A 17,172-nucleotide genomic window follows, 5' to 3' on the forward strand; every position below is an offset into this window, starting at 1 on the left:
GCTGCTGTCCGCACCCTCGGTGTTGGCTCCCCTTCGGGGTGGGGATCCTTGTTGGAGTCCCTGGGCCTGCAGCCTACTCCGAAGTGCAAAATCTCAAGAGGAAAACCTTCACAGGGCTTTCCCCTTTACGGTTCATAAACAAACAAACAACAGCAGTTGGGTCAGTTGCTGTTAAGTCCTAGCAACAACGGTTTCTGGAATATTGCCTGTATATTTTTTTCTAGGCACTATTTAGAAGCTACTGGAACTTTTTTGTTGTTGTTTGGTTGGTTTTGCTAGCATAGTTTGCTGTGCTGATTGATATGTGGAAGTTCGTGTTCTGTAATTTGAGAACTGTGTTCTGTAGTGTGGGTTAGCTGTTCACGTTCTGCAGCTTGGGGTGTGACTTTCAGAATTGTTCTGTTTTGTCCAGAAGGAGAATGTGCAAGAAGTGGGAGAGCGAAGAGGGAGGCCAGGATCTCTGGTTGCAGAGCTGCACAGTGATTGGCTGGTGCAGGATCCGAGGCACCAGGCAGAAGAAAGTTTGTGGCTGAGGAAGACTTGGAGCCTTCCTCGTGAATACCACCAGAGCGCACCTGAGGACCACCAGAGGGATGCAATGCATATGCGAACTGGGCAGGGACTTATGTTAATAAATCCATGAATATGCATGTAGGTAACCCATATATGTCAAAAGTTTCCCCAACCCCGGTGCACGTGTGTTTCGAACAACTATCCGGTACGTGTCCGGCGCCGTAATAAAGAATATGTGTTTAGTGACTTTGGTTATTGAGTTCCTCCACATCAGTGATCATGTTGGATTTGGGTAGTGAAGGGAAAAGAAAGTCTTTCAGCAAATTCATGAGGACATAAAATGTCCTTGAATGGAGAATAAGTTTGATGTGAGCCGTGAATCCAAAGTCATGATCCAGAGCACATACATGAGTGTAGCACCCCTATTTGTAGGAAAACATTGTTCCTGCTACACACAGATTAAGTTGGCTTACCTGCGTATAATAACAGAGAACATAAATGCGTAACAATCCTGTAAATCCTAAATGGATATTATCTTCAATGTCCCAAGAGACAAGGATATCAACAAATTAAAAAGATACTTTATTAGCAGGAGTTAAACTAACACACTTTACAGAATATCTTCAAATATCACCACTACAGAGCAAGGCATAAAGATAGCGCATTTGAGGAATTCCAAAAAGCAGCTGCAGAGGTAGCTAAATCACACGTTTGCACTAGCAACACACATTTTTCGTTATCTGACTTGTATAAAATCATGTAATCACAAAAATACCTGCAAAAGCAAAAGTTATATACAACCCAAAGAGCATGACTGAAGGTTGCATTTGCACTCGGTTTCTATTCCTTAGAGAACCATGACCTGCATTTCACCACCTGCACACCAAGCTGGCTGAGTACAGCCAAGATTCAAGGAGGTGTGCTGGAATAGTTATGGAATGAGGTTATGTGCTCTGTCTTCATGCTAGAACTCATCCTGGAGTGAGTGCTGGTCCATGGAGACAGCAGTCCTTAGTGTTTGGCTATTGGTAAGTTTAGATATTTTAGAATTCTGAAATATGTGAAGAAAAGCAAGAATGGAACTCTGTTATGACTCCTAGTCATGTGAACACAAAATATTAACTAGAAGTTTAGATTGATAGTCCATCAGTAAGCCAGGATAGAGCCCTGTAAAAGCGATAGACAAAGTCATTTCTCTTTAACTTAGCTTTTCAGCCTGGAAAAATATTTGAAGTCAGGAGCAAGATTTTTGATAAATTTGCCTGGAGCTCCATGGACAATGTGACACACTTACTAGAACAGTTATGGAATGTTGTCCAGTTCAGCAGAATAATAAATGTTAAAGTATTTACAGGACAGAAAATCATTAGCATAAACATGCATTTTCAAGTGATCCATTTATGTGTCGAAGTGGGTGTATGTACACAATATTTCCTGTACTTGAAAAGCCATTAGTTACAATGAGGATAAATTAAATGTACCTATCATGAGCTGTATTGAGTAATATTTATAGATTCATGACTGAAAATGCAGGAAGAAAATATAATGAACTTCTCGTCTGATTCCCACGTATCTTATTATTACCTACGCATGAATTCAACATTGAATGGCCTGTAAATAATTATTTCAGTTGAAGAAAATGTAAGTCTGTCATAATTGCAAATCAGTCAGTGTTATGTGTTATTTCCTCACAGTTGCATTCTATAGAAACAAACACGTTTCCTAGTCGACGTGGTTCTTAATTGACATGGCCTGAGTTTCTTCAGGAGCTGTATGCTTTCCCATAAACTGGCAAAATTTGCAAAAGTAGCATTTACATAGTCACCTACTAGAACTCTGTGTGACAGTTGCATGCAATGGAATAGTATGCCATAATGCAGTGAATAATATAAAAGGTAAAGCAGCATTTCCCCAGTAATAAAATATGAGCTGAGGAAATGCTGATAAGATTTCTTAGTGTTATATATGTGTATATATATATGTGTGTGTGTGCATTCACAAGGCTAAGCAGATTGGTAATTAGTGCTATCTATGAAACCCACCTTACAGTATAATTCAGATTGCTTTGCATCAGTGACTTGTCCTTCTCATATCAAAATAACCCTCAGTCTTCGTGTTATTTTTAAATCTATTAAAATTGCTTTATTTTCCAGAGATCGTAATCGGCTGTTAAAATGTATACGAGCAAGGAAAATCCCTGTTAGACTTCAACTAGAAACATAAGTACACAATCACCATTTCCTCTCACCATATGTTTGAGGTCCAATGTATACTAATCCATTTAATGTGCAGTGCAAAAGCTGATTTGTTGCAATTTCACAACCAAATATTGCATGTTGCCAAAGTCACATACCATATAGAAATTTACATATTTTATATTGAGAGTGATATCTCCCACCTCTGTCAACTTATCCTTTAACCTTATTTGAAATAAGAAATCAAGTTACTTTGATGGGATATATTTTTCACAAATCCAGATTGATTGGCATTAATTATGTTATTCTCCTTTAATTCTTAATTGTAGTCCTATAGCAGCTATTCCATTATTTTGCATGTGATAGACATCCAGCTGAAAGGTCTATAATTGCCCTCTTTAAAAGCTGAAACACATGTGTTCTCTACCACTGTTCTGGAACTGACAGATTGTTTCAAGAGTTGCTGAAAAAACATGTTAATGGTGCACAGAGCTTGTCAGGCAGCACTTTTAAAAGTTTTGTATGCAAATTATCTGGATACAGCTATTTTAAAATTTACCTGCAATATTTTCTGTTATTGCCATTAGAATATAAATAGTTCAACCCTCATTATTGTGTGGCAAACACATATAAATACTACTGGATTGGATTTTGACAGAAATTATTTCTTCTGTATAACAAATATTATTTTTCATCTTGTAAGTGAATCATCTAATGTATCAGTATGATTGGAGGCTTTTTCTCCTGAGGAATGGAATTTCTTCCCTGAAAACATTAGTTAGCACGTAACCATCTTTAACTCTGCTAAACAACTCCTACCAATATCTGTAGTTCTGATCTTGTTATTTACAGTAATTATTACTACCTTACACTTTCTCTAATTTCTGAATTTTTTTTCTTACACCTTCTCTTCCCTTCTAACACTAATGGTTTCTTCAACCAGCGTGGCCTCTGTCTCATTGACTGCCCTGTGGCTGTATGGGCAGCTACCAAAATGTTTGCTAGTGTTCTGAAGCGCAGTCGGAGCTCTGGTATCCCTAGGCCCACACTTATGTTCTTTTACTGTTAAGATATATTTGAGGCATAATTCCATACACGTTACTTTGTTTTAAAATGTTAAGAGTAGACTCCTTCTCTCAAAACCAAACCAAGTCTATGAAATTGCCATATCAAAGCAGACCAGCCTTAGCCATTCCCCGAGGAATCCCGGTTGCAGGATGCTACTCTGCGTTTGTTCACTTCCCCATACTCTCTAAAAAAGTAGAAAAAGACTGTTCATTTCCCATAAAGCTATTTCCTTTCTCCTCCAGGGAAAAGTAAGTGGGACTGACAGAGTTCACGAGCCCAGATTCCCCATGCAAGCCACTAGTAATTTGGGCATGCTACAGAAAATATAGCTTGATTAAGTTTGTAGGCCTGTCTTCTAACGAGATGAAAGACAGCAAAGTACTTTTGAAGAACATCTTAAAGTGTCTCACGAAAGCAGTGACTCTGTTTTGTTTTTAAAAAGCCATTAATAGTTGTAAGGTCATGAGTTACATTGCCTGTAACATTTTGGCTCATTCCCATTGTTAAAGTTGTTCTGTTTCCCCTGATGCTGTCCTCTCTCTATAATTCAGTGATTATTTATCTGCGTTAATATTTAATAGGAGTACTGCAAGAGACATAATGTTATAGTTATACCTAATTAGGTATAACTAAACACAGTTAGGAAAGGCTTGTTACTGTAGAAAGTTGATATTCTGTTAATATTTATATGGAAAAAAAGAAAAAAAAAATTTAAAAGAAGGGAAAAAAACCCCAACAGATGGCATGGTTTCGTGGAGAAAATTACGTCAAGTCAGATAGCTATATTTTCACAGGCTGCTTGCCCTGATGGATACAGGGGGAAAATTAAAGGCTGCAGCTCACTTTCAGCTTTAGAAGGGCTTTTGACGATACCAGCTTCTTGTAATTACGAGACTACAGCTACGTAGTCAAAATCAGCAATTACAAAGCTTAAGTTTGAAGGCAGGTGGGGAACTTAATCCCCCAGTTTCCATGAGCCCATGTATTTATATTTAAGAGGGACAGCCACCCTGTGAAGTGCTCCTGGTCCATCTCCACCTTCAAAAGACAATTTCTGAGCTACTCCAGCCTGTTGAGTGTTTGGTATCTTTTCAGTTTCTCTAAGGCATCAGCCTTTTGGCCCGATTTGCATTTGAAGTCTGAGCAAATCCTGTGTTACTAAGCTCCCCAGGGAAATAGGTATTTCCTTTGGTGTCGCTGTAAATAAGTCAGTCACTGTCTGCTGCAGCTGCTAGTTCATTAGGCTTCCTTCCAAGACAAATATCTGCTATCGGTCCCCGTTTCAGGGGTTTCTCGACTGTGTCCTGTAGGAACAAAATCCCTGTGTGCCACATGAAGTGTGGCATGCTGTGGCATGTTGTCAAGAGTTAATTTCTCCCCACCCCAAGGTCTTTGATCTTCTATGGCTGAATCCCTTCCATTCTGCTGCCCAACTGCTACCTGAGGTTAACTGTTCCTTCGTATTTGGTGGCTATAAAACCAGTCGGAGTCACAATTGCATTAATCAGTAATATTTGGAGGAATGTGATACTGCAGTCATTCTGCTTCCCTCAGTATGGATGTCTCAAAGACTTAATGTTTTCCCATAAGAGGTCTAACAAAAAAATTAAACATTTTCTCAAAAATAGTGTTTGGTTTGGGGCAGCACAGTTTCAAAAAGTTCCTGACCTAATGTAGGTGCTCCAGAGAGTAGGAATAGTAATACTAACAGATTTAGAAAATAACGACTTTTTACAAAATGTGAAAAAAAAGAGTTTAAATTCTTCCAGAAAGGGGAAAGCCAACCAGCCTGTGATTGCATCACCTGGGCACTTAGCAATGCAGTTGCCCATGCAGAGCCTCTATCTAATGGATTTGCGTAGTAGAAATCTAAGTTTCATCATTGCCTTCCTGCAGTCATAGCCACCATATGATACCTCTGAACACTTCAGTGAACTGTGAACTGCTAGGTTTTTCTGCCAAAAAAGCATCAGTCACACCTTGCAGCCTAATGCATACTTTGCAATACAGTGTACAGTGGGAGCAGGAGGCTGGAGGTTGATGGGAACACTAGTGTTTCATGAAGTCAAGAAAATCAAAGAGGATGTATGCAGCTTAATATGGCTGATTTCATTATCCACAAAAAAAATGGCCTCACTTTAGTTTCCACATATGTCTAATAGAACAAAACCTTACATAACTTGATAGACCTAACTCACCCCTATCTTTCCATTGATTGAATGTATGCTTTAGGACAACTTAAAACTGTAGCTGAAAGCAATAAGAACATAAGAAACACCTCACTGGGTGAGATGAATGTTTGCCCTGGCCATTGTTTCTCCTTCAGCAGCAGTAGCAGGAGGTGCTGTTTACTGGGAAGATGCAGGTTTGGCCGAGGCTGCCGGTGCCTGTTCCTTGCCCTCAATCATAGCCCACTCTGCCTTCTCTCCAGCATAAAGAATCCCAGCCTCCATCCCTTTCATTGTTTTTCTTGCCATTCATTATATTCACTTTATCTCTGTCAGTTCACCATCTCTTCTTAAGGTCTTATTTTTGGGAAGCAGGAAAGACAATTTAGCACTTCATTGTATAAACATGAGGTCACACTATATGTGACAGTCCTGAGAATGACAAGTGTTCTTCAGGGCATATGAAGCATATCTGGAGGAGCACAATCCACGTTCCTTGCTATTTCTATTCAGTTCCCTCCAGAGACAAATCAAGCCAAGGCCATTAATCCCAATTTTAATTGCTTTTCTCATTAAGTTGTCTGTGTTAGAAAGCTAGATCCATCCAGCTGTGGAGAAGGGACAATTAAAATCTTTTTGATGGCTATTGCAAGAGTTCCAAGTAAAAAAAAAGAGTTGCAAGTAAAGAAAATGTTTCTGAGCAGAAGAGAAAGGATTATTCATATTGGACATAAGTATTAAAGGTATTCCAGAAAGACAGCTTTGAGGATTTGACTTTTAAAACATGATGTCTTGTCAATGACACCTGTATCCCTGCTTTTTATTTTCAGTAATAATAGGATACATGCCTTGTGCTTGATTTTTTTGGTCTATGTGTTTCGTATGAGCTAGCAGCATCCGTGTTCTGTGACTTATCCAGCCAAATAAATAATGACTTCTCTTTGAAAATTACATGACATATTTCTGAGTACTTCTTCAATCTGTAGCAGTAAGAACTGCTGAATAGTACAATGCATGTTAGGCTTTTATACCTTTCAGAAAGGTGTTTTAAAAGGAGTAAACTGATAGGCAGCAAACACTGTAGTAAACCTTGCCAGAAAACTTTTAAATTTTTCCTTTCTTAGTTATCTTAGCAAAACTGTTTTCATTTTTAATTCTTATTTAGCTTAATGCTAAAACAAAGTTGAGTGAACAGTGATCATTTTAATAAGCACTTCCAAAAGAAATTCACCCATTAGAATTTTGGCTCTGATACTGTACACTTGTAGTATTTACTTTTTAGTTATTTATTCTGCTGTGGATCTTTTCCATGCTGAGAGGAAAAATATACCTTGACTCCTTGGTTGCTGAACTTCTGCTGTTGATTTTTAGTCAATAAATTTTATCTTGGGTCTGTATCCATCTTTTATAATGGTTACTGTGACATAGAGTAATGACATGTATAATCTGGTCTAAGGAAAGGTTAACTCTGAAGTCTGAAAAGTTTGAAAGCATTGGTACTGAGATTCTCCTTACAGATATAATTTGAATTAATATGGCTCATTCATTTTCATACTTGATCAAATACTTTTTCTTTCATAAACCATATCATTTTTTTTCTAAAATGATTTTCAGAAAACAGCAAGCGTTTCTTTCACTGAAATTTCTTCAGCCTGAAAATAAAAGTCATGGAGAATCTAAGCTCAAATACTTTACAAATTTATAAGGAACAAGATCTCCATATAAGGTCTTTAATTACAGCATGGGCTGCAGCGCTAATCTATTTCTTGGATTAGAACTGAGCGTACACAATGTCACGATGAGCCTGCACCCTGGATGACCTCGCTGGGATGAATCCTGAGTTCACAGATCCTTGTCACTTCATTTTCGCATTCAACCGTTCTGTCAGTGTGTGGAATTTGCTTCTAGATAAATTCAGCTCATACATATTTTTCCTGTTCAAATTGGGCTGGGTCCAGGAGGGGCTCACCTGTGATGGCAGATTTTGTGGCTCGAAGCAGTAGACCCTGTGTCACTGTTCCTTGCAGGATCCGTGTGGCATTTGTCTGGCTTTTGACAAAGTCAGGATGTATTCAGCTAAATAGAAACTCGTTAGGAGGCCCAGTTTAGTTATTAGTAAAAACTTTGTCTGGTGATTTAGGTTTACTTCCAAGATTTAGATTTATTTCCTTTTCCCTTTCCTTGCCTCCTGTGGAGTAAAGTAAAAACAACCAACAGTGGCTTTTACCATATATTTACCTCTTACTTTAACATTTCTATCTCATGGAACTCCTGTAAAATATACAAGCAAAGCAACAAGTATATCCAGAAGTCTATTGCATATATTACAAATCCCCAACACCTTTTTTCTGCTCTTTATCTGACTCCAAGCCTGACTGCACTCCTCTGCACATAATAAAGAAAGGAGGATAAAATTTTGCCTGAGAAGCCCTTTAAGGATGCCAAATTCATCGATATGTTTTTGTAAAAAGTAAAACTTACTTTCTAGTGTTAACATTCCCTCTAGGCAACTTGTGATCCATAAACTATTGACACAAAATGCTGTAGCTGCTCTTTTAAAACCAATGCAGCTTACAGAGCCTGTAATTATTTTAAAGAAATAATTATGGTTTGTCCTTAGGAGTTTTGTGACCTCTACATAAAACAAACTTTTTTGCTGAAATGTTACCACCTTTCCTGTTTCCAGTCCAATTTCAGCAGAATCATGACTATGCAGGTTGCAGTTTTTTTACTCCACTAAGCCCTGTGAGAAGTAGTATTTATGCAACACACTTCTCAAAGGTTGAATTTTTATTATGCTTTTTAAAATAATGTTATCTAAAATAAAAATTTAAGGCTTGTCAATGGTCTTATATAAGACTTGCCACAGAATCAACATTTTGCTGAATAGTAGTAAAAAATCTGTCCGAAGTCTCAGTTTAAAATTTCATTCCCAGCTGTATTGCTGGCTTAGTGTGTTTAATAAAGTTGTCTGAGCTCCCTCTTCAATATATAGCAGCAATGATACCTACTTCCTTCATAAAACACTTCACAACCTTTTTTGAGCAAAAGCTTTACAAAACAGTAAAAAAATGTTTTCTATACATTAACTGTTGTTTCCGTATTCCTGGAAATTATATTCTCGTAATTTAATGCAAGGATAAAGCAATATAATTAGATATCTACACTTCAAACAAGTGTACCTCAAGAAACAAGTTTTCTTCATCCTTAATCATGATTTATTTAAAATTGCGTTCTGCTGGGGTGTAAATACATATTGTACTTCATATGCCTCTATATTTTTATCTCTCCACCACAAGATAAAGATTTGGAAGAGACTACATTAGATGGACACAACAGAAAGGATACAGAAAAAAATATTAAAATTAAGATATTACTGTCTTTTCTATTACATAAAAGCATTTATTTCTTATAGATAAAAGAAAAAAAAATGCTGCTTATCTATCTGGTTTAGCATTCTCCACAATAACTTTTGAATCAGTTATTTTTTAGTATGTTGAACAGAGAGGCAGAGCTCTTGAGGCTAATTACATTTCTACATATTTCTTGAGAATAGGCAACTGCTAGGAGGTAAGAAATCTTCTTAGTGTCTCCATTGAGAAAAAAAGTGAAACACAACTCATGCTTATTAAATGCCAGAGAGAGTTAGCTATTGTGTGTGATTCAGGCACAAAACAAGAAGAAGCTTCGTCTAAAGTTTATGTTGTGGTGGGTATTAAATATTACAGAATTCAACCACAAGATATTGCCAGTCAGGTTCTGTGATACCATAGAACTAAAGTTTCTCTCAAAATTATCTTTACTCTCATAAGAAACATCAACAACATAAGCAGACTTGTAATGCTTTTATTGCTAGATCCATTTCCAAGCAGTGTGTCCAAGCAACCAGAACTGAACTTTTCAAGGTATTCCATACATAAGGTGAAGAAGCACAGAAGTTGGTGTTTTTTTGTTTTGTTTTTCCTTCAGCAATCCTAGTACAGAAGTGCTACATAGAAAAGAGAAGCTCGAGAAAAATCAAGAAAAGTTGCTCTCACTTTTTTGGAAGTCATTAATGTAAGCAGGTCAGTTAATCCAATTTTAGATTATTATGTTTTCTCTGCTGCTTCCAGCAGAATAAAAGCTGAGTGGGGAAGGATATGTATTACGAGTCAGAAGGTGAGAGGTAGCTAACTCAGAACAGAGACATGAGAACAAGGACTCCCATCTGAAGTAAAAAGCTGTGTGGAAGTAGAGATGGAGTTGAAGCCATACAAAGCCTATGTTGTGATAACTGTTGGAAGTAAGTCAACAGATCCATCCGACATAGCATTAGAGGTGTTATGGTCTTGTGCAGCAGGTTTCTGCACTTTTCTTAGATTTGAATCTACATTCCTTTGGGTTGGTTTCCTTCTTCACAAGAACATGAATGGCCATATAGGTCAAAACTGAAAGTCTTCATCAATGACAGTGATTGAATGCATGGAGAAAAATATAAATGTTTCCCATGAATGTTTTATAGTCTTCTGTTAATTCTAATTTATGGACTTCTTGAGCTGCATACTGTTCCTGTGCATTTAGTAATTCTTGATGGACTTACCTTTCATGGACTTATTACGGATCCATATAAATATCCAACATGCATAACTTCCTTTGACAAGGAATTCCACAGGTCTGTCACCCGAGAACCTTTTGTTCCTTTGTTTTGAACCTAATACTAACCCTTTGTGGCTTTTGTACTTCTTTTAGAAGAAAGAGGCAACAGTTTATTCCTACCCACCAGTCCACATCCTTCACCTGTATAAACCACTAATTATTGCTTTTCCAACTCAAGGACTCTCGCTAACCTGGCTGTTCTTCACACGGAGCCTGTTCCATACACACCTCCCCTGCCCTTCTCTCAGCACACGGCCGTTCTGCTAAATGCTTTCTGAGGGAGGGCAGCTAGAATTGCTCACAGTACTCAAGTTGTCATGAATCACAGATTTATACCCTGGTATAATGATGTTCTCTGTTTTACTGACTTTTCCTTTCTGAATAATTTTTAGCAGCAGAGTCATCTTTTTGACTGCTAGTGGGTGTTGATAAGTAAAACCATTTGTGCAGGAACCCATAATTTCTCATTTGTTTGTTGGAGTCTAACAAACTTGTTCAGCATAAGGAAAGGAAATGTTAATAGCTTTGGATTTCACTGGGTGTCTGAGGTCTGTATGCATAAAATTCATTTAGTAGACATTTTATATAATGTAAGTAATTAATTTACTAAAAAATATTTTCTAGGAATATAAATGGTATATTTCTTTGCAATTAAATTTTCTGCTCTTCTTTAGTAGCATATTTTAATAATATACCACTTAAAAAATTATTAATGGGGCCTGTAAGTAATTAAGCTTAAGGCTTACTGAATTAATCCTTAATGTGATTAATTTTTACATTTAAAAAAACTATAGAATAATTGAGTAATTATTATAAGGGATTTGCCATACTCATCAGTTTACTTTGAGTAATAATTATAGGGTTGCATAGCTGATTCTGTAGCCAGAGTTCTATGGTGTTTTCTGTCTTATCCCACTTAACCTTGTGCTATTTTTTTTTAAATAAAAGAAGATACTAGAAATTTTTTAAGTATTTTAATTATTAACTTGTTTTATCAAAAAAGCTGGAAATTAAAGTGTGAGCTTATAAAAACTAGTGATATTTCACTTTTCCTCACGTTTTCTATTTTCCTTTTCAGGAAAGATGGAAAAATTAAGTAAACAAATTCCCAGCATTTTAGTTTAGAAAAGTTTTTAATTTCTTGTAGAAATTTTCACATTTTTCATCAACTCTGTTAATCTTTTTTATATTCATCAGCTTCAATTCTCATTTTCATTTCTGATGATTAGACCTCATCTGAACTATTTTTTTTCCCTAGATTATTAACATCCTGTGTACCTGTCAGTCAAAGACACTGATGTTGTGGTGCAACAATTTTTTTTCCATATGTTGATGCACGCATGACAGCCTTCTCTAATGTGGTATGTCAATGATGGACTGAACATCAGATACCTGAAGACATGTTCAGCTCAGGCACCCTGTTGCTCAGTCTATTGACCTCTACCAGTAATATCGACTGGGTGCTCCTTTCACACCAAACTTCAACATTTAGTATTTGCTACAGCTATTGTTGTCGTGGACACTTCCATTTTTCCTAGCCACTCTCTGATTTTTTTTCAGCTTTAGTAAGGTTTTTTACCTCAAAATAGTTTGTTTAGTCTTCAAACCTGCTCTTGAGTAAAATAATTTCTTATTCCAAGACTCTAAGGCTAGAAAGGACCCGTGTTATTGTGGTGGGTTCACCCTGGCTGGATGCCAGGCACCCACCAAGCTGCTTTGTCACTCCCCTCTTTGGCAGGACAAGTGTGTGCGTAGAAAATAAGATGGAAAAAGAACAATTTGTGTGTCAAAATAAGGGAAGTTTGATAAAGCAAAAGCCAAGGCCTTGTGCAAAAGGAAGACAACAGATTTGATTCTGTACATCCCATCAGCAGGCAATGTCTGGCCATTTCCTCGGCAGTAGCCAAAATGCTGGGATGTGATCAGCACCTCTCTACCCACCACTGCAAAGCACAGCACTAGGAGGGCTGCTGTGGGGAAAATTAACTCCAGCTCAACCAGACTCAGTTCAGCTATCTAGTTTATAGTATTGCATAAACAAAGGCCGTGGAGCATTATGGAATTAATTCCCTACCTGAAGCAAAATACAATGTCTCATCTGATTGTCAGATGTCCTATTACAGGGAACTTGCTGGCACTGTTGGGAAACTGCTCTTGTGGTCAACAGCTGCCATCACTGAAAATTTTCAATCTCTTCTGCTCTGAGTTTTACCTTACCATTGACTAACAGCTTCAAGGATCTTTTTATTTTTTGCTATCTGTTTTATCCTAACAGAGTCTAGCCAAACCACCCTGTGACTGGCTCACGTTGGTAGTTTTTGCTTTAATGTGTGTCCTAGATGATGTTTGTAAAGCTTCTGCCCTATAAGGCACCATTAGAAATCCTCCCCTCTTTTACAATTACATTTGAGACACATCAGATAGCACTTATTTAATCAGTATAATGGTTGTCCCATTAGACAGTGGTAGTTCTATATTTATTGAAGCAAAATCAAGTAAAATGCCTTGTATAAATACAGGTCATCAGTGGTTGCCTTTCCCAGCTACAAATCTTGTTAGAAAATAAATTAGTTTGAAATGAGCTAGTTTCCAAAAGCTCATGTTGATTGGATTCATTGATTCAGTTATTTATTATTTGAGTCCATAATTTGCTAGGATTACTTTCATGGTGATGGGCCAATAATTACTCAGGGCATCTCATTTAGCCTTTTACAGAATGGTGTATTTACGTAGTTCTGATCTTCTCAAACTTTTGTGTTTCTCCACATCTCAATGTAGAAAGTTTTCAAAAAGTTCTTTTAAAACTTGTAGTATTTTAAAATGTTATTTGAGCATTTCTCATTAAATGTGTCTACCTTTTTATTTTATTGATCCTTTTACTTTTTCAACTGATAGAGTAGCAATACTGGTATGATTCTGTCTGCTTCTAATAAACTTGGACAGTCCTTGATTCTATGGATCACTTTCCTATCAACTACTTAACTTTATTTTTTTGATCAATTATCTGCATCATCATTTCTAACTGGTGTTATTTTTCATTTTTGTGTTTTAGATGTCCATTTACATGCCTATATACGTAGGGATATTTACATGTATACATGTGTAATTTATGTATATAAGACATTTTTACTTAACATGTGTAAAGAAATAGAAAAAAGTTTCTATTTTAACTTAATTATTTGTTTTAATTTTTTTGGTTTAAATTTTCAAGTGTCTTTCTTTTCTAACTGTGATATGTTAAACAGTCATTATTCTTCAACTATTCCCCACTACTAGTCATTTTATTTTTTTCTATTTAAATTCCTTCTCTGAAGTGCTTTGTCTCATTATTTTCAATTCCTATCTGCCAGTCAGTACTCATATGCGTGTATATATATATATTTGTATGCACTGTGTATATATGTACATATATATAACTTTTTCTAACAGAAAGCAGCAAAAATGACCAAGTCATTTTTATAATTAAAATGAACAGGCAGAACGCTAGCAAAATAGGATTTTCTGTCTCAAATTTTTTTTAATTACGTTCCTGAAGGACAGAAGATAATCCTGCATAATTCCCCCCACTGTTTCAATATAAACACAATCAAATCATATTATCTAAACTGAGATGATTAGATATTATAAAGATAAGCAGTTTGCTAAGAATTGAAACTGAAGATTCACCTTAGTGGATGTAGCAGCATGAACTGTTACTCTCAAAATGGCAGGAGGAAAGTTTAGGAGCACGAGGGAGGCTTAACCACACCTGTAATAAATACCATAGTTAAATTACCCTTAATTAGCAGAAAGAGATGTTATACCTTTTTACTGCATGCCATCCTTCACTTCTGGGCTTTGTTTTGGACATATATACTGAGTGAAAACTTTTATACTTAATTTTTTCTTATTTAAAAGTGCACTATATTATAATTCTTTCATAGCATTGTAGGTCACGTACTAGAAGGGCGTGATTATTCTCCTAATGAAATGGAAGTCATTTGGCCTTCAACCCAAGAGTATTTAATATGCACGTGGGGCGTAGTCTAATGGCCTGATAATACATCCCATTTAATATCCCCTTCCTTAAATTAACCAGCCCAAGCAATCATCGGGAAGCTATTCAATAGATAAATGAAAAAGGTGACACCTGTTATAACTGATTAAGTATCTGATAGTAAAGCATGTGTAAATAGAAAAGCCATCTTTGAAGTTTAAATGATCCTTCAAAATCCATGCTGTGCTACAAGTTTACTAGTAGCCAGGACTGCAGAACAGAGGTTCTTAATGTTTTATTCATAATGGGTCAGGTATACAAAAGGGATATCATGCTGAGCATTGCATGAAAAAAAAAAATCACGAAGCTGATGCCTACACATTCAATAAAGGCCCTCAGAGTGCAGAGCAGTGTTCCCTGTCTTTTAGGGACTTGCCCTGATCCTGGCATGGTGGGTACTGCTCTGAAAGAGGCTACTTTCAGGAGCTCCTAGAGAAGCAATGGGGATATGGGCACATGGGCATGGGCATGTGCCTGGAGAATGGGGCCCTGGCTTTGGACTAGTGGCTGGAGGTGGCCCCGTGGTGCCTTCACCCTCCCTCCTGCTGTTGCTGCCTTCCCAAGGAGCATCATGTTCTCCCCATGTGGCCCAAAGCTCCTTCTGACACCCGGGAGGAACATCTCTGGGGCCACATGTGTCACACATCTCACATTGTGGGAGCATCTGCTAGAAACATACCCCCAAGTATGTACCCTACCAATTCAACAGGTATCATTGCACATTGTTGAAACTTTTTTCCTATCTAACAGCTCAGCTCATGAGAGTTTCACTAAGATCTCCATAAATAATTACCTAAGAAGGAATCTCTAAATTGCAATCTAAATTACTGGGTCGAAGTATGTGGAACAGCGTTTGTTCGTTTTGTTCTGTTTTTGTTGAAGATTATTATCCTTTTCTGCTTATTGTTGTTAGCTCTTGTTAGATGCTGGCCGTCATACTGACAGGTTGTGGAGGTTTTTTCTCTCATATGCATCTGTTCAAAGATCAAATTTAGAATGTTATAAATAGCCCTAAGCTCATCCCTGTTGAAGCAAGAGGATATTTTAGGTATTCTCCAACATGTAAATTCAACAGACTGGACTTTTTATAAACTATCTTAAAAAGTAAGTAACATTAACTCCAAAATTATTCTGGAAAATAAGTTTCTCTTTTCTGAACTCTGTTATACAGATAACTACATACCTTGGTATGTAGTTATTTGATTCTTTATAGTGACAGCAAAGAACATTAAAGACTTACTGGAACTGAACTGTGTTTTTAAAAATATATCCCTTGTAAAATCTTTATTGAACAAATGCATAACTGGTGCGCAATTCCAAATAAAATCACATCAAACAGCTTAGTACAATTAATTTCTATTAATTCATGTTGTCAGTGTAAGAATTATTTCTTTTCTAAATTTGGAAATCCTGCATGACTAGTCTGCAATTAAGAAAATAATAGAAGAATAACTTCTACTTTGAATGCTCTAGGTAAATGAAGGAATTGGATGTGATTATGGGAGATAGTTTGGAAGCTTAAATATGCAGCATTTCAAGGTCCCTGATGAAATACTAATCTTTTTAACTTTTACCTTACGAAGATCTTTTCCAGAAGCAATCATGTGCATGATAAATATAGAGATACCTATAAGAGTAATCATGAGAGGAAAAGCATATTTTTGCCACTGGCATTTTGAAAGTTGGAAAAGAGGGCAATAGTGATGAAAACAGGAAATGTTAAGAGACATTAATATCTCACATGAAAATCTAAGAAAATTGGCTATAGTTATGGTTATCAGTCAGGTTATATAACTTCTCTGCGTGCTTTAAGAGTTTAACTACGTAAATGCTAGGCGGGTGGTGAAACACATGAATACATCTATGCATTCACAGGCAAATCCTGCTCAGACCCTTCCTGAAATCACTGAGCAACTTTAGCTGGGAGGAGAGGGGGTCCAGGGGGATGTCATCAATGAATATAACTACCTGGTTGGAGGGAATAAAGGTGAGGAATCCAGACTTCTCAGAACCAGCTGGACAGGGCCCTGAGCAGGGGCTTGGATCAGGCAATCCCTGGAGGGTCCCTCTCAAGGGGCACCCTGAACTGACACACTGCTCCAAGCAGGTGCTGCCCATGGCTCTGCATAAAGGTAATACCGAGGCAAAACAAGGTCAGTCCTTAATCTTGTGGATACTCTTACTCAAGGCATGGAAAGCAGACCAGCCAATTTTGAAGCTGGTTTGTGAATTTATAGTTGGCCATGCTAATAACATAAGAAGCAACTAGACCGAATCTAAGCATTATTAAAATGCCTTTGCAGTTTGAACCACTATAATGCCAAAAGGTACATGATATGTTACAGAAGCAATGTGCTTAATTTCTTACGCTGCTTCTATATGTTCCAGACAATAAGTCCTGCCTACACACATAGGATACATTAAATAGGCCAAATATGTGCAAGATTCAAATAGGTATGAAAACAATTAGTCACAATGTAGAAGGAAAACAAGACAAGTTTCTCCTTTCTTATTCTAATCAGTCCATAGGTACAGAGCTGAACTTGTGGTCAGCAGG

The 17,172-nt window shown here is 37.0% G+C and overlaps 1 protein-coding gene across 2 annotated transcripts in view; it reads left to right on the forward strand.

The window, feature by feature from the left end:
- The first annotated feature begins 9,565 nt into the window (after positions 1 to 9,565).
- The window catches only part of LOC104275411 (protein YIPF7-like), a 19,577-nt gene continuing 11,970 nt past the window's right edge, over positions 9,566 to 17,172 (forward strand). The window contains exons 1-2 of one of the 2 annotated variants that reach the window (XM_009871355.1): positions 9,566 to 9,598; positions 9,957 to 9,970. In XM_009871355.1, coding sequence (XP_009869657.1) covers positions 9,566 to 9,598; positions 9,957 to 9,970 — 47 coding nt within the window. Of the gene's footprint in view, positions 9,599 to 9,956; positions 9,971 to 15,687; positions 15,720 to 17,172 lie in introns of those variants that run through there. The other variant, XM_009871356.1, reaches the window with a different exon arrangement.

This window comes from Apaloderma vittatum, unplaced genomic scaffold (genome assembly GCF_000703405.1).
Source record: "Apaloderma vittatum isolate BGI_N311 unplaced genomic scaffold, ASM70340v1 scaffold14826, whole genome shotgun sequence".
NCBI lineage: Eukaryota > Metazoa > Chordata > Aves > Trogoniformes > Trogonidae > Apaloderma > Apaloderma vittatum.